At 43.9% G+C, this 23,923-nt stretch overlaps 1 protein-coding gene across 3 annotated transcripts in view; it reads right to left on the reverse strand.

Annotated features, from left to right (window-relative positions):
• Positions 1-23,923, reverse strand: part of LOC119911833 (coxsackievirus and adenovirus receptor homolog) — a 55,560-nt gene that overhangs the window by 4,539 nt on the left and 27,098 nt on the right. For all 3 annotated transcript variants that reach the window (XM_038730788.1, XM_038730787.1, XM_038730786.1), the window contains one exon: positions 2,059-2,384. In XM_038730788.1, coding sequence (XP_038586716.1) covers positions 2,059-2,384 — 326 coding nt within the window. The remainder of the gene's footprint in view (positions 1-2,058; positions 2,385-23,923) is intronic.

Below are 23,923 nucleotides of genomic sequence, written 5' to 3' on the forward strand. Positions count from 1 at the left end.
CGATCCTATTAAACTCCTCATCACAAGCAAATTTACTCCAGTCTGCTTTACTTCCATCTTGTAACCCCATCAAGGTCAATCATGATATTTTCCTCTAAATTAATTCCTATTGGATAATGGTCACTTCCAATACTATTATCACTTCACACCTCCCGTTTACTGCCACTAGCTACTTCACTGGACACCAATGTCAGATCTAACGCTGACTCTACTCCATTACTTAGATTGACCCTTGTACCTTGTTTATTATTTAAACAAACCAAACCTTTATCCTCAATTAATTCCTCTATAATCAATCCATTATAATCTGTATTTTCCCCTCCCCATAGCGTATTATGAGTGTTAAAATCCCCACACCATATTATTTTGTGTCCTTGATCAAACTCTTGTAAATCTTCATTCTTTTACAAGGATTATACAAATTAACAAAAACTATTCACCCAAATCTCAGTAACTACTACCTCTAAATCAGTACTGTGGTTCATTTCTATTCTCCCATGAGATATACCTTCGTTAATAAAGGGGGCACATCCCCTCCTGACCATTGTCTCCATCCTGCCTTATAACTTTCTACCCTCTGATATTAAAATCCAGATGTGCTTTCAGCCATGTTTCTTGAATACAGATAACGTCAGGCTTTACATTTAGCTGTTGCACATTTCTCTTAAATTCTTGTGCGTTTGCATTCAGGCTTCTGGCGTTCCACTGAAGGATAAGGAAACAAATAAAAAGTTCATAACCCAATTATATGTTCTACCACCAATACCCAATGACTTCAACTTAATACATAACCCTTCTTTCCAGAGTATATCAAATGCTTATTCAACATCAAAAATACAGCTATCAGTATTTCTTTGTTGGTTTGTTCTTTCCTGATGTCTGACTCTAAGCACAACACTGAATCCTTTGTATTCGACCCCTACTGAACCCACTTTGGTACGGGTACAGAAGAGCTTTGCTCTCTAGGAAATATGTTAAACGCTCAGTGACCATTCGTTCCATAATTTTGCAGAAGTGTGAGGTTAATGCAATAGGTCTGTAACTAGAAGGGTCTGATCTTATTATTGCTTGATTCCAAGCTAAAGGAAGTTGGCCAATATCCCAGACTTTATTAAACAATCCCAACACCGTGTCCAGTGCTTCGGTCATGTGTGCCATCATTCCATAACATACAGCATCTTTCCCTGGAGTGGTCTGACGAGCACTCGTAATTGCTCTTCTTAGCTCAAACATATTAAACGGTAGATCTAACAGATCTCCTGACGAATTGAATAAACAGACTATTTCCCAGTAAGTTATTGTTGAAACAGTTTTGTCAGGGACTTCCAACAATTCTGGACCTTATAGGGGTTTGAAATGATACTCTGACCTTTCTTTGAAAATTGTACTGAAATCGCGGGGGGGTCAGGACCCCCTTATCTGAGGGGTGCCCCCCTCTAAAAACCATTAAATAATATAATGATATATACTTAGAATAACTGTGTAAGTAGTAAAACAATAGAAACACACACAGGGCAGTAAAAGTGTGTTTTAAGTTTCGAAACATTTTGAGTCCCCCTCTCTTGCCTCACAGTGGTTTGGTCCTCTGCCTGCTTTCCCTCTCAGGAGTCCGGTGGCAGAAAACCAGTTTGATCCTTCAGTAGTTGTGAAACTGCAGTAATGTTAAGCAGACTGGCAGGGCTGTTTTATTCACTTTAAACATCAGATGAACTCATTCTTTAGTCTTTAATACAGATGATGCTGAGTCATTAAGAAATTAATCCTGATAACTGATCATTTTTCCATGAGCCCACGATGTTATAACATCAGCTAGCTTGTTTACCAGCTTGTTGGACTGTAAGTCACCTTCTACAGCTAGAGATGTGCAGATTGATCAGCTGGGGACTGAAACAGGCCATTTGGTTTTCGCTTCCCTGACCAGTAACTGGGGCCGAGCAGCTGCACTGTGTCGTGTTTCATGTGTTTGCACAGACAGTAACCTCATGTCACAGCCACACACAAAGTTCTTCACTAGAGTGAAGGAGACGCAACGCTCACTATTTAGGCTACAGCACTGACCTTTGACCTTGAGCTTCACTTGTTTCTTCATCAGGATGTCTCTCTCCCTGCTGTAGACGGTGCAGGTGTAGGTGTTACTGTCTTCATCTGTGGGGTATTTCAGGGTCAGACTGAGGTCTCCAGGTCTCTGCAGGTTTCTCTTCATCTCTGTTCGGTCTCTGTAAAAACTGATCTGTTCTTCAGGCTGGTCAGAGCCGTTCTTATATACGTGGACCTTCCTGTAGAAACTGTCCCTCCACTCCACTGTGACGTCTTCAGGCAGGTGAACTGTGGTTTTGCAGGGCAGCAGGACAGACTCCACCCTGAATCCACCTCCACCTTGTAGACTGAGAGGACAACAAAGCACAACATCAGCTGTACAGACAGCAGCAGGAACTCTGAAATATGTCCCATTGTTCCATCTAACAGAGACAGTGTTGTCTTTGGTGTCTCTACAATCAACAGCACAACTGACTGTTTATTAAATCACTGAGTATTATTGTCAGATGGACTCAATCAAATCTTTATTAAAGTTAGAATCTGAAGGTTTTCATTAAATAAATGTCTGTTCAGTCACTGTCTATCGTCTAATGAGGTAACACAGTGCTGACTGAGCCTGTGGCCCACTGATCAAAGTACTGCAGTATTTACATATCTGCAGTATTACCAAGGGAAAAACTGCAGTATTAAGTTGCAGCACAGAGCAGATGAACCAGGTAGGAAGTCAGACACAGAACGGCAGAGAGAATCCGGTGGATTTTCAAAATAAAAGACCCTGTGCAGACTCCTGATGGCATATCAACAATAAACACAGTTAAAACCAGAGCTTGAAGTGGGCCGGAACGCCCCGGGACGCAGTACTGGCTCCTCCACATTTTACTCTTTGGCGTACCGGGACATTTTCTTGCGTACCGGGACTTCTCCGAGCTGCCGGTCCTCTCCTCTGCCCTCTCCAGGTCAGGTTGGTGACGCTCACCTGTTCCCCTTCTCTTCTGCCTGCTCTCTGTCGGCGGAGAGAGACGAGGGACAAGAGAAGCTCTTCTATGGCGAGTGGACAGTGTCAGAGCGAGGATCACCAGGAGAAGGAGAAGGAGCAGTCTACCCTGCCGTCTTCACCAGTCTCCATTGTCAGTGTAACTTTATTTTAACTTTATTGAGTGAATTCAAGTCATGTTTTGTACAGCCTGTGTTAAATGCTTTTATTCTCGTGGCGACTGGGAACTCTGGAGTAGCCTACAGTTCACAGCCTGTGTTGTGCTTTATTGTTTGGATTCACTGTTATTTTGTCCTATAAAATTCCACTGAAGAAGATAACGTTAATGCTTCACTTCCCCACAATGTGAAAATGGTTGTATTAGGCCTACAGTTACTTATAAATGAATCCTTCAAGCATTAGAGCTGTGTTACTGACTTTAGTAAAGTTTGATGCTGTTCTGATGCTCATGTTTTAATTTGCAGCGCCGCCCCTCTGCCAGTTAAACTGCCTCTCACTGTCTTTTTAAAATGGTTAACATTTGAAAACAAAACATTTATGGCTGCATCAAATATGGGAACAGATATATTATCCCAGTCAATAAATGAAGGATGGGAGGCTTGAACTTCAAGTTGTCTCTGATATCTATAATGCAACAGTGTAGCTTCATTTCATGGTCAATTAAATTACAAACATTACATCATCATATTGTTGAAGTTGTAGCTATAGTCTATTAACAAATAAATGTAAAAACACACTCCATGTTATATTTTAGTAGGTAAACCCCACAATTAATTGAGTTTTTGCAGCCTAATAAAAGACCAGGGCCGTATTTATCAAGCTTCTCAAAGAGTCATTTCAGTCTGAAGTGCTGAGATTTCATGAAATTTCCTCCTACTTTTAAACTGAAGAATCAAATTTCTCAAAGCTAAGATTCACTCTTAGTTATTTAAGCCAGCTCGAGAGGTCTCAGGCGGTCAGGAGCTGCCAGTAGGGCTTGTGATGGCGCTGTGGAGACAGAGACATGCGGAGAGGAGAGGAAGGATTCTGACGACGCGCAGTTAATAAGACTGAGTCAGACAGCGCAGGCAGAATCTTTGTCAGCGAGTTGGTGAGGGACGTCATCTCATCACTGACTTTACGCAATAATGCGTTTTCAGTTAAACTGAAGGTGGTGATTCAATTCAATTTTCAATTTTATTTATATAGCGCCAAATCACAACAACAGTTATCTCACAGCGCTTTTCATAAAAGAGCAGGTCTAGACCGTACTCTGTGATGATATTTACAGAAGCCCAACAGACGCTTCGTTTATTTGCCGCAGCAATGCTGATGATTTTGGCCCGTCACAACCATCAACAATAGCTGTGGAAACAATTTTAGCACTTACAGCTCCACACACTGTCACGTTTCATCGACTTCCCAACAACCCCCCCGTAATCCCACAGACGCAAACACAGTTCATGCGAATAGCAATACAGGAGCACTATAGGCGCATTTGATGGCGCTCATATAAAGAGACACTTTTTAATCTTTCATTTATTAATGTGAAGGCCTATATCATAATGTATTATCTTGAAAAACCTTTATTGTTAAATATAAACTCCTCTGAGGAATTTCACCAGAATATAAAGAAGGAAATCTCTTCAGTGATTGGTCCTCGGCTACATCGTCATCCAAAATCCTGTTAGCGGCGCAGCAAAGTGTCGTGAATCAGCACTGAGACTGACACTTAAGATTTAGTCCTACACTTCACTCAAATTAGGACTATGATGCTTGATCACTAACTTTTAAGCTTTGAGCCAAGAATGTTTTTACTCTTAAGTCGGTTCTTAGCAGCGTTCTTATGAGTAATTCTGAGAAGCTTGATAAATACGGGCCCTGGTCCAAAGCTAACAAAGTTTCTGGAAGGAAAGACTATTGCAGATTTCATCCACTAGATGGAGCCACAGCCTTGTAATGTGCAGCAAATACACTAACTTGAAGTGCTGTAGTTAAAGTGCACAAACTTTTAATGTACAGATTATTTAGACTATTAACTGAACAAAACATAATACAACCTTGTTCATAAGATTTTGACATCGTATTAAGTTTTGATGTGAGTTTTCCAGGCCCTTGTCTTGTCAGAATAGGCCTTGTGCTGCGTGTTTAACCATTTGATGTGTATGTGGGCATGGCGGTGTGTTCGGTTTGTGGGTGTGATGTAGTTTTAGTGTATAAACAAGTTCAAAGCAGACCAGCGGAAACAGTGATAGCTGCCATTAACGTGGCCAAGTTGTTTCTACACTTTCCTTGAAGCATCTAGTTTCAGAGTCCATGAACTTTGGCTGAACAATTGCTGCTACTGCTGTTCGTGAAAAGTTTTTTATAAGCAAATGTAAACTTATTAGGGATAGTCTGTGCTACTGCAAAGGTATTAGCAACATTTTAACCATGATAGAGAAACATCAAGAGGTGAATTTGTGCTTTATACTTTGTGAATTACAGCGAGCCAGGCAGCCTTCTGTGTTTGAGAACTGCGCTGTTTTTTAAATCGCCCACTAGAGGGCTGCAGCGCCGCAATAACCAGCCTGGTTAAAATGAACGAAATGACACAAAAAAAGATTAGAGTTAATTTTAATGAACGAGATTTGGTGACTCGAGTCAAAAGAGTGAGACTGGCACTGGTTAAAACAGACAAAAAGAAACAGTTTCACTACGACGCTACTGAACCAGAGTAGAAGCACAAACATCAAGGACAACTGAACAAATAAGCAAAATCTGAACAAGTCAGCAAAATCAGGCAGGCAAAACGCTCTTATTGTGAAATTCTCCGTGTGGTATATGGCTCTCAGAGAGGTGCTATCTGTAGCTGAAGCACACAAGATGACAGATTAACACCACGTTAACAACACGGGGCAGCTAAACGCTCCGCTGCTGAAACACTTCAGTGTGAGTTCACACCGGACAAACCTGCAGCACAGCCCAAGTACATCCAGCTGCAGCCTGCAGGCCGTGACGGAAGTTGAACTTCCAAATGTGGTTTGTCCCAGAAGACACTGCGCACAAAACGTGATGACGTTCATCTCGGCTTACGTACATGATAGATCCTAATGCAAACCGTTTTATTCTTTAGAGGCCAACAACAGAGCTTTAAATACTCTTCTGAGAAGTTTTTAGTCGAGATCTATCTGTAGGGTTAACCGGTCGACCTGCATATAATCAATAACTTTAGGCACACCCTGGTTGGGGTAAGAGGAATATACTGTCAGGAATAGCTAGCTAGCTCCGGTTAGCTCCCCCAGGCTCAGTCACACAGACCACTGCAGCCAACACAGCAGACTGTCCAGCAACAGCTGATAATGTTCGTACCGCTGTTATTCTGTCAAGAAATTCTCAGTAATGTTAAGTTTGAACCTAAATCGAGACACATCTGGCTCGTGATGTAACATTACAGAATATTCTTGGCTTGTGAAACTTAAAATCCCTTGGAAGAAATAAAATATACAACAGTGGTATGAATTGAAACATTGCCTTATTATTATCATTAGACTATTATAAATAAGTATTTGCAGGAATTATAGTATAAATATACTATATTAATAATATATAATTTTTATTTAACAACTCTTTTTTTTTTTTTTTTTTTTTTACTTTTTTCAAAATTAGGATATACAGCAGGAAAACAACATCTTCTGTACATCGGTAAAGTCTATGGACATATCACAAATAGACCAGGGAGGTCAAGGGTTATGGAAAGGAAAGTATAATTTTAACAAAAGCAAAAAAAAAATTTAAATAAATATCTTGTAAAGCTTGCAGAGGTCATATGATTTAACAGTCACAATATTCTGAATTTAATTTTTTGTCATGTTTACTGAACATTACATCTTCCCACCGCAATGCAAATTGAGGGTAAATATGGACAACAATAAATTGAGAAACTCCAAAGTTTCTTGGTATGTGGGCAAGACCAAAATAAATGCACCAGTGTTTCATTGAGTTCCCCTTCGAGGGAACTCGAACTGCGTCGGTTACGACACTATGGGAACGCCTCTAGGCGAAGCAGGTCTGAACGTGAATGAAATCACTCCAATCCTATTGGCCTGTTGCTAGAACGGTAAGGTGTGACGGAATAACCGGAGGAGTATAAAGCACACCTGTACACACTCATCATTAGCTTTTTTTTATTCAGCAGGCGCTCTGTATGTTGTTTGAAGAAAGCTCCAGTCCTACAAGCAGTGTGTCTTACCTGAAGAAGAAGTCTACCAGCATGTCCGGCAACCAGATGTACAGAAGGTGTGTTTTTTCTTGCCCTCCGTACATCACGGATGGAGATTCTCATGAGATGTGTGTCTCATGTTTGGGGATGGAGCACGCACGGGCAGCTCTCGAGGGGGCTGCCTGCGCCCGTTGCAAAGCCCTTTCCGTGCGGGTACTGAGGTACAGCATGGCTCTCTTTCCGAGGATAGCCGGATGTGTTTTCCCCGTGGCGCGGGCCCTGCGGCCGCTGAGGCGGCCCGGCGGCTTCACTCATGGGTTCACAGCGTGATCTGTCGGAGGATTTCGGGACGGCTGAGGCTTTTTCCCGACCTTCATCCGCTGGCTCCGACGCTTCCTTTCCTCGTTCGGGAGCCCGTTTTCGGCTTCTCCCGCTCGCGGTTTTGGATCCGGAGACGCTGCAGCAATCCGACTCCGAGGAGGTGGACGTGCTCAGCGCAGTGGATGATGACTTCCGGGTGTCGGGGCGGCGTCATCTGGCCGCGCCCGACTATGACGTGCTGCTGGAGGTGGTGACTAGAGCCGTGGCTAAGCTCAACATCAACTGGCCACAGGAGGAGCAGACACCACAGGCTAGTGGTAGCTTGATGAAAGGTTTCTTAAGCACCACACGCCACCTCCACGCCGGTCTCTGCCATTCTTTCCTGATTTACATGATGAGTAAATCATGGGGCAGACCCTTCTCTACATGGCTTTCCACACCCCGATCACTGAACTACAGTAATGTGATGGGGGTTAGGGACCGTGGTTATGGGAGGATGCCTCGGGTGGAGGATGAGCTTGCGAGCTATCTCTCCCCTCGACTTGCGTCCTCCCTGGAGAAGCCGGCATTACCATCCAAACCATGTCGCACCACATCCACGCTTGTGGGGAAGGCGTACATGGCAGCGGGCCAGGCAGGTGCGAGCTTGCACACCACGGTGCTTCAAGCCTACCAAGCCAACCTGCTACAGGAGATGGTTCAGAGGGGGGGTCCCTCCGAGGAAGATCTGGCGGAGCTTCGCAGAACCACGAAGCGTTAGACGCAGTGCGAAGCGTTCCGCCAGTACCTCCCTCGCCGGTCTGGACCCAAGGCAGCTGAGGCTGCCAGGCGTAGGTCCCTTCCCTCTACGAGCTCCTACGGAGAGGAGGGAAGCAGAGTGTCGCTTCTCGGGGGCCCCCCGAGGAGCTGGGGCAGCGAGACGGCGCTCTCACCTCAGCCGTCTGAGAGACGCGATCTGAGGACCGTCATCCAGTCCCGACGGAGCTCAGGGAAGACCGGGGTAGGGGAGTCTTTCTCGCGGGTCCTGCGCACTGCCATAGATGGGTATCGACTACAGTTCAAAACCCGCCCTCCAAATTCAACAGAAGAGAGGGGGTGGTTTGGACTGTGGTCCGCCCGGAGCAAGGTCCGGTGTTGGGACAGGAAGTTTGTACTCTGCTGAGGAAAGGGGCCGTGGAACGTGTCTCCCCCCAGACAGAGACGCCGGTTCTACAGCCGGTACTTCATAGTCCCCAAGAAGGACGGAGGGCTGCGTGCCCTATTTTGGATCTGCGGGTTCTAACCGGTCTCTGAGGAGATTCAGGTTAAAGATGCTCATCATCCCCGCCACCGTGACGCACATCCAATCTGAGGATTGGTTCGTCACGATAGATCTAAAGGACGCCTATTTCCAGGTCTCCATCTGTCCTTCTCACAGGAAGTTCCTGAGGTTTGCCTTCGGGGGTGTGGCTTACCAGTATCGGGTTCTTCCATTCGGCCTGGCACTTCCCCTAGCACATTCACCAAGTGTATGGATGCAGCACTGGCCCCGCTGAGGCTCCGGGGCATCCGGATTTCAACTTCATCGACGACTGGCTCATCCTAGCCCAGTCTCGAGAGTTGGCAGTTCGGCATCGAGATGTCGTTCTGGCTCGTCTGCGGCGTTTAGGGCTGAGGCTCAACGCAAAGACGAGCGTGCTGGCGCCCACCCAACGGGCTACGTTCCTAGGGGTTGCATGGGATTCGACAACGATGCGGGCACAATTGTCTCCGGCACGTGTCGACACCATATTGGCTGCCGTGAAAGGGGTGAAGTTAGGCCACGCCATCACTATGAAACACTTTCAACGAGTGTTGGGTCTCCTGGCGGCTGCGTCCAGCGTAATACCATCTGGACTGCTGCACATGAGACCCCTGCAGTGGTGGCTAAGGAACAAGGGTTTTTCCCCGAGGGGAATCCTCTCCGTCTGGTTTGGGTTACGCACAAGTGTCTTCGTTCCCTATCAGTTTGGAAGGAAACTTGGTCCTGTCCCAGGGGCCCGTGCTGGGAGGGTCTTGTCGCCGGCTGGTTCTTTCGACAGACGCCTCCCTCACGGGCTGGGGCGCGGTCATGGACGGCCGCTTTGCAAGGGGATCCTGGCAGGTGCATCGATCCGAGTGGCATATCAACTGTCTCGAGATGTTGGCGGTGTTCCAGGCTCTAAGGAGTTTCCTGCCCGATCTCCAAGGCCACCACGTCCTGGTTCGCTCCGAGGAGAACAACACAGCGGTGGTGGCCTATCTGAATCACCAGGGCGGTCTGCGCTCGCGCCCTCTGGACAGACTGGCGCGTCAGATCCTCCTGTGGTCCCAGCAGAGGTTACTATCGCTCAGGGCGATGTATCTCCTGGGGACGCAGAATCAGGGAGCAGACCTGCTGTTGAGGCAGGGGCTGAGGCCCGGGGAATGGAGACTTCACCCCGAAGTGGTTCGAGCCCCATAGACGTGGATCTGTTTGCGTCTCAAGAGACTACGCACTGCCCGCTATGGTTTCTCTCGTTCCTCCAGCCCCGTTGGGTCTGGACGCCATGGTACATTCGTGGTCGAGGCTACGTCTGTACGCTTTTCCCCCAGTCGCTCTGCTCCCGGGGTTCTGGAGCGGGTCCACCAGGACTATGTCGGCCTACTGCTCGTAGCCCCGTTCTGGCCAACCCGGGTGTGGTTCTCGGACATCATGTCGCTCCTGGACGGCCCGCCGTGGCGGGTCCCTCTGAGGAGAGACCTGCTGTCCCAGGCGCAGGGCCGGGTTCTTCACCCTTGCCCCGCCATATGGCGACTGTGGGTCTGGCCCCTGAGGGGGCACAGTACCTAGAGGCGGGTCTAACAGCCGGAGCAGTCGAGACCCTCCTGAGCTCCAGGGCCCCGTCCACACGGAGGATGTACGGCCTGAAGTGGAGTGTTTTCTCCACTTGGTGTAGGGAGCGGTCGGTGGACCCTGTTACCTGCCCGGTGGTTCAGGTACTTGAGTTCCTCCAGGACCGGTTCTCTGCTGGTCTTTCCCCTTCCACCCTCAAGGTGTACGTGGCAGCTATTTCATCTTTCCACACCCCTCTGAGGGAGGGGTTCTTGGGGAAACTTCCCTTGGTTGTACTTTTCCTCCGTGGTGCCCGGAGGATGAGACCTGCGACTCGGTCCAAGGTTCCCACTTGGGATCTGGCAGTGGTTCTTGGGGCGTTGGCTGAGGCCCCCTTCAAACCCCTGGAGTCAGCTGAGGCTAAGCACTTGACCCTCAAGATGGCCTTTCTCCTTGCTATCACCTCTCTGAGGAGGGTGGGGGAGCTCCAAGCGCTTTCGGTTTCCCCGCAAGCCTGGAGTTTGCCCCGGGGAATATTAGGGCTATCCTGCACCCTCGTTCAGGATACATCCCTAAAGTGCCTTCTTGTGCGGCAGGGTCCACAGTGCTGCAGGCATTTCATCCTCCACCTCATGTGACGGCGGAGGACGGGAGACTTCATCTGCTCTGCCCTGTCAGAGCACTGAGTATTTACACTCTGAGGTCCTCCCGTTGGAGGAAGGCTGACCAGCTGCTAGTGTGTTTTGGGTCTCCCAGGGCCGGGCTCCCTGCATCCAAACATGCTATTAGCAACTGGATTGTTCAGACTATTTCCCTGGCCTATCAGGTGCGCGGTTTGCCTTCACCTGTGGCTGTGAGGGCTCATTCTACCAGAGGCAAGGCGGCCTCTCGAGCCCTCCTTTCCGGGCCTCTTGCAGGATGTTGTTTAGCGGCTGGCTGGGCCACTCCGCACACATTCATTCGGTTTTACAGTCTTGACCTTCCTTCGGCACCTGGCACTCGTGCGCTCTCCTCTTAGTAGTGCCACTTTATTGCACACAGGGGCAGGCGGGGTTTTCGGCACGGTTTAGTGGGTATCTCGTTCCCATAGTGTCGTAACCGACGCAGTTCGAGTTCCCTCGAAGGGGAACGTCTCGGGTTACGTATGTAACCCTGGTTCCCCGAGAAGGGGAACGAGAGACTGCGTCGGTCCGCCGCACCTCTCTCCCCGCCTGAAGCGCCTGCTTCATAGTTTAAGCTAACGATGAGTGTGTACAGGTGTGCTTTATACTCCTCCGGTTATTCCGTCACACCTTACCGTTCTAGCAACAGGCCAATAGGATTGGAGTGATTTCATTCACGTTCAGACCTGCTTCGCCTAGAGGCGTTCCCATAGTGTCGTAACCGACGCAGTCTCTCGTTCCCCTTCTCGGGGAACCAGGGTTACATACGTAACCCGAGACGTTCTCCACAGAAAGTACAGCTGATGTCAAGTCCTTTTTCAGTTTTTGCAGGTAACCGTTAGTGGGATAAAATCTGTGAAGCATTTTGAATGAGATCTCTGTGACTTTGTGGCAAAAGCCAAACTCTTTCCCAACAAATGAAGACCAATAAGATACAGCAGCGGGTGTACTCCTAATGTCCTGTTGAAAAAGTTGACGAATGGCCTTATTCTTACTTTTAGGTTGCAGTGAAAAACAGATATTCCCAACAGTTGTTTCTTTCACATCCACCAACACTTTTCAAAATTAAAACCTTTGAAAAGTGAGATGACAGCTGAAGGTATCGCATGGAAGACGATGGAGAAGTCCTTTGGTGAAACAGGGATACCATGGTGATGAATAAATTCAATGTAGTTATAAAGTTGACCACGTTGGTTAAATAATTGATTTACAAGTAAAATATTATTGTCATACCACTGTTGAAAAAAAATAGATTTGTTTTTATACAAAATATATCTGTTGTTCCAGATATAAAACCTATGGGGAGTGAAGTTGTGCTTGTAAATTAAGGACCGAGCCAGAAGCATTTGTTTGTGAAACGAAGAACGTTTCAGAGGAATTTTTTCATTATTGTAAGTGCATACCAACAAGAACTGGAGACCACCAACTGAAGAAAAGACATAATGGGGAATAAAATTCCACATACTGGTTGGGCAATTTAAATACCGCTTAAAATGAATTCATTTTAGTTCATTTTTATCAATTACAATACCTAAGTAAGTAATAGAGCTTTTCACAGGAATATTAGCAATTAACTCAACATCACAATCTTTAAGAGCCAGTAATTCACATTTTTTAAGGTTTAATCGGAGACCGGAGGCTTTACTGAAGACTTCTATTATGTCAATAGCAAGAGGAACCTGGGAGCTGTCTCTTAAAAACAGTGTTGTGTCATCTGCCAGCTGACTAACAATGACTGTTTTTTCAGAAATGGAAATGCCCTGCAAATTACTATTTTTAAAGTGTTCACATAAAAGTTGGGCTGCAAGTATAAAAAGATAGGGAGAAATAGGGCATCCCTGTCGAATTCCACGTCTGATTTCAAATCTGGGTGAGGACCCATTTTTAAGTTTAATTGAACCATTTGCATTACTATACAGAGTCCTGACTGCATCACAAAAGAAATCCCCAAAGCCAAACTTCTTGAGTGAATGATAAAGAAAATTATGTTCGACAGTATCAAAAGCCTTGAAAAAGTCTAAGAAAAACAAAAAGCTGTCGTCTGAAATTAAATGTGAATAGTCAACTAAATCTAAGACTAATCTAATGTTGTTGGAGAAATGCCTGATTGTGTTTCATCAATTATAGAATCTAATACTTTTTTTATTCTTCTAGCAAAGATCAAGGCCAAAATTTTGTAATCATTATTCAATAAGCTAATTGGACGCCAATTATCGATATAAAGTAAGTCCTTGTGTGGTTTAGGGAGTAAAGTAATCAAACCTTGAGTCAGACTCCATGGGAAGGTTTTGGCTTTTATACTTTCATTAAACACCTGCAGTAAGAAGGGCGCCATCTGCTGGGAAAACAATTTATAAAATGTGGACTTGTTGTGTTTTAGCAGTTCTAAACATTGACTGACTGCCAGGGATAAGGGGAGGTCACAAAAATCCCTCTCTGAGTTGTCGAGTTTAGGGGTATTATGCAGAGAATTGATGAACATTGAAGCATCATCGTCAGAATATTCCGAGTTATATCATTTTTATAAAAGGAGGAACAAAAATCAGATATTAAATGCTGATCATCACTTACAGAGTTGCCAACTTTTAATTCATTAATGGATTAATCATCTTTGCATGATACTTTTCCAGTTTGAAGACGTATGAAGAATTTTGCTCCCCTTCTTCTAACCACTGTTTCCGAGACCTTATAAAAGCTCCTTCTGCCTGCTTTTTATATATTTTATCCAGGCTCTCTTGTAGATTAAGCATTTCTACTTTCTCCTCCTCTGTTAAGACGTCTGGTGATATTTGAGACATTATGGAAATGCCCGTGATAACTCTTTGTTCCTCTAATTTTCTCATTTTAGCAAGATTACCAAGCTTCCTTAGGTATTTTGCTGATTCATATTTAAATAACTCCCAATTAACACTAAACAAATTTTCCACCACAGCTTTGTTAAAAAACTGTTTAATCAGCTGTGGGATTTTTTGTTTAACCTCCTCCACTTTAAGAAGAGAATTACTTAGTTTCCAGTGATTGGCTTTATAAGCATTATCTGAAAATAATTTAATAGAGAAGAGCACTGCTTTATGATCGCTGAAGGGACAGGGAAGAATGTTAACTGAGATATCCTGCTCTTTAATACTTTTTGATACTAACCAGAAGTCTATTCGAGAAAGTCTAGTGTCGTCTTTGTTACTCCAGGTAAGTGAAATTCATCTGGGAATTTAGCTCTCCATCCATCAGTTAAATCATACCTGTCCATAAAAAGCTTAAAATAAGCTTTTCTATTGTTATCTTTTGTAGGAGGCCATCTGTCAATCTCAGAATTTAGAGTAACATTAAAGTCTCCTCCAAGTAAAATGTGAGAGTTTGGAAATTTTGTTAGCCAACGCTTTAGTCTATTTTCTATTTTAACAAATAATAGGATATTTTCTAAATTAGAATTGTACCCATAGATGTTGAAAATGATTAGAACAATCTTATTGTAACCAACCACTTGGCAGATAAAATGACCTTTTGGATCTGTATCTGTGAGTCAAATGTCCCCATTATATTTGTGCTTCAACGTTAAGACACCAGCCGATCTTTCCGAGCAGTGAGAAAAACATAAATCCTTCTCCAAAAATTCTCGTCCTTTGAGTTTGAGTGAAATTCCTGACAAAACAAAAAATAAAGCTTTACGTTTAGTTATATTTCTTAACCCCCGGCGTTTAAAGAAACTATAGACGATGAAATTTCCAAGAATAAAAAGGCTTGTGAAGTATTAGGGAACAAGCAAACAAACAATGTTATACTGAGCACCAATTGCACCTTAAAATAAAAATAGTGTTACATGGTGGAAACTTAGGACCATATTTGTTGTGTCCCTACTTATTTACCAAAAGACAAAAATGTCTTTTAAATTGTTGGTCAGTAGTTAAGTATGATTTTTTAAGGAATATATTGAGTTACATCATAAACATTCTTCAATAATCAAAACTAAGGACCAGGCTTCAGAGCAACGTAGTAAAAAGAGCCATGAGCCTAGAAATTCACTTGGGTCATATATCAAAAAATAAATCTATGTTTTATCCAAAAGAAAACAAACCATGAGGGTCTGAGAGGTCGTCTCATGTTCATTAATCCAGGGATTTCGGACCACAGTCAGTTCAATTCTTCAAGAGATTTCCTTCCCATCGACAAAGGCCCGTGCTCCAGCAAAGTAAGCAGATTTTCCTTCACTGCGTTCCTTACTCACCAATGGCCATATCTTCAGTCTGGCCTCCTTGGTTGAGGGAGATGTTCAACAAAGCGGAGCTTGTTATCACGCATGACGGGGTGGTTTTTTGCCGCTTTCCATAGAGCATCTCTGTAGGATCTCTGGGAGAACCTGATGATGACGGCTGGTGTTAGCTTCCCAATGCGATGGGCGACATCGACCCCGGGTGTCAGCTTGTCATCTGGCAGAATACTCCGGCAAAGCTCTGTAATCTTTTCCTTCACATTTTCTGCAGTGTTTTCGGCCACTCCGTAGACCTTCAAGTTCCACCTTCTTGAGTAAGTCTCCAGTTCGCGCACGCGAGTTAGGAGCGCCGCCACTTTTTTTCTTCTTCTTTAAGTCGGCCCTCAACATTCTTGACTCTCAGTTGTGCTTCTTTTATTTCACTGCATACAAAGTCAATTTTCAATGCGTTTCCATCAATTTTCTTGGAGTTTTCACTCACCAGAATTCTTATGGAGTCAGCCTGCTCCTTAAGAAGCTGGGAAAGGGTAGTAATGACCATGTTGTCTTGGGATGTGGGATCGTGTTTGGCATTATAGAGAGCCTTTTGCACCGGCGGGGAGTCACATGGGGTCACAGGTAGCGGGGGAAAGTTCTCCTCCGACATGGAGACCTCTGCTGTCGACATAGTGCTAGCATAATCGTGACACGAGGCTATCAGAGCGTCACTTAGCTGTGCATCAGGGGTGAGGTTTTTCTTGCTTTTGTGCATTCTTTTCCTCTCAGGCGGTGACATTAGGTTGCTTCCAAAGTTATGGGAAGTAGTCAGAGGGATGCAGTTGTTCTTGAATTGCCACCAAAGTAGAACTTTTGTGCAGGAGCTCAGCATTAACGAACTTACTCGGCCGCCATCTTGGCACGTGTTTTTATTTAACAACTATGCGTGGACCGAGCGGTCGAGTTGAACGTCATCACGTTTTCTTCCATATATGGAAGTTCAACTTCCGTTAACTTCCGTCACGTTTGTCTGCGGGCTGCAGCTGGACCCTTCTCTCTTGTTTTTTTTCTTTATTGACAAAATCTACATACAAAGTGACATAGTATAAACCAGTGTATAACTAACAAGGGAACAATCAAGACTGGAAGGTGATGTACACTAAAAATAAATAAATAAATATATCATTCTCCAATACAGTAAAAGTTGTTGAGGAAACGAGGATAAATAGACAGGGAGCTTTTTCAGATCAAAGTCACATCGAAGAAGGAAATCAATGCCTCCTACCTTCATAAAACTTTTACTGGGAATATGAAACCAGACTTGTTTTTCGTGAATTAAAAAAGACCTTAACCAGTTTGTTTTAATAGTACCGTTAATGCACTCAATATCAATAGGTCCACCTTCTTCATATTCTTTAACTATAGTGCCTTTCTTAATATAGTGGGTTTTCTTTTTCCAGATATAATTGAAAATAGCTTTTATTGCATTTTTATAAGGCGTAAGGAGTAGGCTGGGTAGATGAATCGAGAAATGTCTGGAAGAAAAATTCTGCCTCTTTGAGACCAGGAGTTTAAATATGGTTTATGGTTTATTATGAACTGATGTAAGGGTGGAATTGTGAATTGGAAAAATCTCACATTTATTAAGGTTTAATTTTAAGCCAGATGCTTTCGAGAAGAAATGAACTGTGTGAAGAACCTTAGGACTTTGGTCACTGTCTTTCATAAATATAGTCGTGTCATCAGCCAGTTGGCTGATAGTTAGTAGTTTGTCTGGCACTGTTAATTTTTCAAAATCTGAATGTTTAACCAGAATGGAAAGCATTTCTGCTGCAGCGATGAAGAGCAGAGGGGAGATGGGGCAGCCTTGTTTAATGCCTTTGTCAATAGAAAACCTTGGAGATACACCTTGTGCTAACAACACAGTACTATTAGTGTCTTTATACAGTAATTTCACTATATTTTCACCAAAACCAAATTGTTCTAGGGTGCAAAACACAAATTGTATTCAATCATATCAAACGCTTTGAAAAAGTCAAGAAAAAGGATCAAACCATCATCGTCGATTAAGTTATTGTAATCCAGTAAGTCAAGTACAAGTCGTATGTTATTGTGAATTAATTGTCCTTTTATGAACCCCGATTGTTTGTCTGAAATGATTTGAGTGATACCAGTTTTTAGTCTGTTTGCGTAGACATGAGTTAAGATTTTATAGTCATTGTTAAGTAAGGTTATGGGCCCAAGATTGTCAGTTAGCTTGGGGTCTTTACCAGGTTTGGGTATGAGGGTGATGATTCCTTGCTTCATTGTAGTTGGTAGAGTTAGAGTTTCAGAAACTTCTTTAACATGTTGAAACAGAGGTCTTTCAGATGTTCCCAGAAGTGTCTGTAGAAGTTACTTGTTAGACCATCTGAACCTGGAGACTTGTCTAAGGATAAACATTTCAAGGCATTTTCAACTTCGTCCATTCTGATTCCAGCATCACATACATCTTTAAAACACTCGTCCACTTTAGGGATCCGTTCTTTAGTGAGCTCGAAGAAAGCATCAGCAGCTGTACATGAATAAGAGGAAGAGTACAATTTACTGTAAAACTGAAAGATTTCCTTAGAGATCTTATTAGGATCCGTACATTCTTGGTTATCAATGAACAGAGTTTTTATAGTATTTCGTTCTTGTCTCTTTCTCTCCAATCTACAGAAATAGGCAGAACTCCTTTCACCTTCCTCTATCCACTTCGCTCTCGACCTGATATATGCTCCTTTGGCCTTATTAATGTAAATGAAGTGAAGACTGCAGAAGGATGGATTTCAAAAAAGACATTGAGAAAATAGAATAAAAATAAGACAAAAATAGGGACAAAAGTTTAGGTACGCAGGTATGTGAGTTCTTAACAGAACGTTATATGAAGCCCCTGTCAGCAAGCAACATATACTGTGAACACCTGTAATTACCTGTACTTAACCAATGTCGAAACGTTGAAACCTTCTTATTCTTAAATTGTAAAGTGTTAGCTGGACCCTTCTCGCACAGCCTGTGTCGCTTCATTAACACCTTTTCCTCTGGTTTCATTTGTTGCTGTAAAATGTTCACGCCCTGTGCCCGCTCTGATTGGTGAGCAGATCTGTCGCACAAGGACGACAACAGAATGAACCTGTAGCTGCACGACTGTTTAAAAACCGTAGTAGTGTGGATGTAGCCTCACATCACTCCTCTCTCTGCTCCTCTCATGTCGCACATTTCTGTTCTCACCCGCTGTCCTGCCGTTAAATGTTTCCCCGTAAATCTCCCGTATCTTTAACCTTTATGAAAGCAAATAAAAAGCTGCTCATGCAGTCTGTTCTAAATATAGAGACCCTACGTGTGAAGCGTCCAAACGACTGACGATGTGCCGGTAAAGACTCCAACTAACAGCAGCCTCAAGTTGTTCTGCATGAATGGTTGGGATTATTGACAAGTTAGTGACCATCAATAAATCAGAGACTAATGTAGACTGTGCTTCTTGCTCCAGGATTTAATAGATGAAAACACCCCACTGAATTAATACCAGGCCTATACTAGTGCTGAACTATCTGAAATTAGGATGAATACAGTAACTATCAGTAATATTCACTTATTTAAATGTCCCTTATTTTCACAGTTATCATCGACTCAGGAGGCCTGAGCTCCTTCAGCTCCTCAATATTTTGGCTGCAGCCTTTTTTGTTGCAGTTTTTATAGTTGAAGTAAATTTATAAAGATGCTGTTTGTTCTGTTTTTGTAGTTTCTTCCACAGGAAAGCTGTATTTGTTAAGCTATAAGATGTTGGCAGTAAGCAGGCAAAGGCTGCTGTGGTTGAAGTCTCTGAGACAGAGGGAGTGGATTTTTAGGACTAATTAAATAAATATACAGTACAAAGCTGCATGATAAATAAAAGGCTTCAAACAGACCCAGTGATCGGTGATCGGTATCAGTCCATACTGCTCTCAGCAGTCGGCCCAAAAACTCCTGATGGGAGCGCCTCTAAAGAATCCCACAGTTCACCACAAATACACTTCAAGTGTGACAAATATCAGTGGGCCCACACTGTAACACTCACACACATACAGCCGGTGTGGCAGTTTAACTGGCGGCTGAATTAACTGGTGACAGTCCCAGATGTGTCGCAGGCTTCAGGATCCGCTGACTGCAAACCAGGAAACACGTTCAGATAACTTTGGTTATCTCCGTAATGTATCGTCATGGAGATAAATGCTTCTGGATGTAGTTTGCAGGCTACATCGTTAGCTGCTGGATGATTCACAGGGACCTCTCCCACCTGCAGATTAGTTCACAGCGAGGACTTTGAGCGCCATCATGGAGTTCAAAACGTCAGTAAACCGTCCAAATGTTGATGTCGTCTGTCTGATTTGTGCCACGGTCTGTTCACATGTGTTCTTCCTTACATAAGGGAAACAGGCTGAGGTGTTTGACGCTCAGATGGAGCGCAGAGTGGAGACGCTGTCAGCTGTGCAGAGCGCCCAGATTAACCTGTGATACAGCTTCGTACCATCATCACCTTTATATTCCGCTTTCTGTAAGTTGGCAGCAGGGGGGCAGAAACTCTTATCAGCTGAGAATGGTGCAGGCTGTACGATGTGTGCGGTCCCAGCTGGTGTGAGAGCAGGTTGAACACAGATTACAAACACAATGTGAGTGAAGCGTGTTACTGTAGCCAGACAACGTCTTTCAGAACGACTGGCTGGATTTCCTACCTGTCACCATTTAGACCAAAATCAAATCCTTCACACAGAAAACACAGCAGCTGTGGTGGAACAACACAAAACCCACTTTCCACATGTGAACAGGGTTGATATCAGTGCAGGCTCTGGGTCGTGTTACGCAGAGAGCTGGAGACCTGTTCCTGGGACTAAAGGAGAGACAACAATAAAGATCAGTCACTGATTGTATTGACTGACACTTTGAAACTCAGCCCAGGGCTTGACTTTAACACCCGCCAACACGCCAAATGCGGCTGGATTTCAGCCGTGGCGGGTAACACAGTCGCTCCCACGAGCCACTGTGGCGTGTTGAAAATTTGTAGTCTTTTCAAAAAGCATCTGAAATAACAAACGAACTGCAATGTGACACTACGACACTACAACTCCCACGAGTACTACCTGCACATAGTGTTTGTCCAATGAAGCCTTTGTCCTGCGCGCTGCTGACCGACAACACGGTCAACAAGAAGACGCTGCGGAGCTGAAACTAGCGGACTGGCTGTCGGACCGAGGGCTGTTTCAGCCTGCTGTTAATTATCAACTTAACCAGCGGCAGCCGTGATACAGCCATCTTTTTTAATAGCAGGAGAATCCAGACCACAGGCGCGTCTCTCTCTGTCCTGCAGCGCCAAATATGACATCCAGACTTTTGTCAAACGACAATATAAAAGTTGAACCTGTCACAGAGAGCTGTAGACCGTCAGCCTCCCGCCTGCTTCTAACCTGAAGGTGTGATCTCCGTCATCACACGCGCATCAACGCGGCGGTCAGTCGTGATTTAGGGACACGGTGTTACTGCCAGCAGGGCTGCCCTCATATCACATCATATCGTCACAGCTGCCTTTCCAGAGTTAATTCTCTGTTTTAATAAAAGTAATCGTGCCATGTAGGAAAGCAGGAGATGCGTTTGTATGAGAATAATCTGGAACATAAAGACCTGTGTACTGGTTTCAGGTGGACGTATCTCCAGTTACTCAGAGCGACCAGAGCTTCATGATGACAAACATGAATCCAGTCAGAGCTCGGAGGAAACGCAGATGCAAAAACAATCAATCCAAAGTGGCCAAACTGATACAGGCCTACAGAAAGTTTGAATCCTGTTGCCTTACTGGAGGATTTTTTCATCTTTGCTCTTTGTTTCTAATGCAGATCATTTTTCTACTCTGTTAAAATAGACATCTATATTATATATATATACAATAAGAAGCTACTCTTTCAATGTGTTTATCTTACTTTAGCACGCCAATTTAAACACGCCATGGTCAACTTTCATCATATAAACATTATTTTCTAACAGCAAAAATGCGTCTAGTGAAAATGCTGCATGGCTACAAACTTTGGAAAACCACTAGCCACATCGTCTAGTCAGCAAAAAGGTTATCTCCATGACGATACATTACGGAGATAAACAAAGTTATGTGTTTCCTGGTTTGCAGTCAGCGGATCCTGAAGCCTGCGACACATCTGGGACTGTCACCAGTTAATCTGGCCGCTGATTTAAACTGTCACAGCAGCACAAACCACTCCAAACAGCGGTGCAGGCCTGGAGCGTGGCTCGTGTACGTAGAGACCCAAAACCAGATGGTCGTTTCACTCAGTGAATGAGCAGAGAAGTAAAATAAAAGAGCGCCTGGTGCAGTTCTGTCAGGTTTTGTGACGTGTCAGCCGCTGGAGCGAAGTGTCGACAGAGTCCTCGAGGAACAAGAGAGATGAGCCTCCTGCGTCCTTTTTCCCACGTGGCCACAGGAACTCTGAGCAGCCTGCTAGCTCAGAGCACTGCGGTAACGTGAGCCGACGAATGCAAAACCGTGGTCAGGTCAGCCGCCGTCTGATTTCTGTTGCGCCTAAAGCAGTGTAATTATGGTAAGGACGAAGCGCGAGTGAGCCGAAGGTCCTGAAAGGTACATACGCAGTTTTTTGTGATGCTCTTAGTGATTATCTGAACACAAATACATAAAACATAAATATAATAATAGTACTAATAACAATAATGATAGTAGTAGTATAATTTATTATTTGTTATTGATGCAAATACAAAAAGGTACCTTTCTTTTGTTATTTTGTGAACATGATTTATATGACATTTGACCTTTCACCAGCGTAATTCCTCAGCAGTTAGTTCAACATTGTCGTGGCTTCTCCTTACTAGTATCCTCTACTATCACTGGTACAAATATCATAATGTTTTACTGCACCAGCTATGAGATATTGTACTCAACAACAGCGAAAATTCAACAGACAATTATAAATTCTGTGAACTTTGAATTAAACTTTGAAAGGTCAAAGTTTAATTTTTGCTCTGGACAGGTTTTTAGAATGTAATTTCTCCAATTTGGTACAGTAAAATGTTGTGATATATGTACCAGTGATGGTAGAGGACACTATGAAGGAGATGATATGAGAAGGATGATGTCACATATTAATTAACCTCTTAAGATTCAAACGGCCCGTCCACAGGGCGTCAGGTCCTGGCAGCAACTTTCGTTATACACACAGCTGCTGTTAACTTCACACTCCTGACACACTATTTGAAAGCTAAAATCCTCGTGATTCGACCAATGCAAAACATTTCAAGATAGGATCACCACAGCGGGTCCAATCAGCGCCTCTGTCAGACCAACCAGTCCAATCAAAATTGACGTGACTCACCTATGAAGCCTCACAGTAACTTAATCCACCGATCGATTATAATCCAACAAAAATGGTTTTGTTATGTTGTCAAAGGTCCAGATGATCCAATCCAGTAAAAATATTTAGTCCACAACACATTATTCCATCAGTAAATCCCCAGGGACGGCTGCCACATCGTTCATATCTGCCGGCAGACGTGGCTCGTATGTCATTATAACTCTGATTTGAATGTAAACAACTACAATAGCTTGTATTCAAATTAGCCGCTGAACTCTGACCTTTCGAGTGACACCAAATCTGCCCCAATAGGAGCTCACATGTCCGTCTCACAGCCTACAACAGCCAACGAGAGCCCGTAGTTTTAATGTGTTTAAACTTATATTAATCAATTCCAGTAGCACTTACAATCATTCTCTTTTGGGTTCGACACTCCAGAGTGTTTTCTTTCAGAGAAGCCCAAAACCACGGAGCACACAAACAGCACATGCTGCACAGTTTCTGGTTGACTGCAGGCCTCACAAGTTCCAGATGGATGTTTTCCAACAAGGTGCAGAGATGAATTGAACTTTGTGTGACCCAGTCGAACTCTGTCCTCTCCTGCTCTTCCCCAGTGACTTTTCCTCCCCCACTTTCTGCTGAATCTAAATGTCTTCCTTTATTTCCATTATCCCATAAACTCTGCCTCTGCATCTTAACTTTGCTCCGTACATTCGCTTTGATCTCTACTTTGCTAACTGGTACTGCCACCTCTACCGATTTACTTTCAACCCATGTTTAGCTAAAGTGTCTGACATCTCACTCCCTTGGATGCCAATATGTGCTGGGACCCATAAAACCTGAACATCAACCCCCAGACTACTCACTCTGTATAAAGACAACAACATTTCAAACATAATGTCACGTGTGTCCTTCTGACTTTGTAAATTAGCCCAATAATTGGCCCTCAGCTGTTTCCTTCTTAGAATCAGTGGCATTTCTCCAACCTCCAGCTGAAGCGCTGATATTGGTGTTGACTTTACTGCTGCACAGCATAACCTCAATGATGGGCCTGAATTTTATCCAACCTTTTTAAAGATGTTCTAGCAGCTGATCCAGAAACAATACAACCATATTCTAGGACTGATCTAACTAATGCAATATAAATATTTCTTAGCAAACACTGCCTGTTAAACATCTCATAATATTCAGGACTTTCTTACACTTATCTTCCACCTCAAAATGATTTTTCCACGTAAGCAATATATCAAACCACAACCGCAGGAATTTAAAGGTTTCCACTCTTTCTAACCTTTGATTGGACAATTTCAAACAAATATCTTCTTTGACTTCCTTTCTTTTAAAAAGATGGTTTGATTAAACTTAAA

Source organism: Micropterus salmoides, unplaced genomic scaffold, assembly GCF_014851395.1.
Source record: "Micropterus salmoides isolate LMB-PRFRI ecotype aquatic unplaced genomic scaffold, ASM1485139v1 Ms_hic_scaffold_2, whole genome shotgun sequence".
Taxonomy (NCBI): Eukaryota; Metazoa; Chordata; class Actinopteri; order Centrarchiformes; family Centrarchidae; genus Micropterus; species Micropterus salmoides.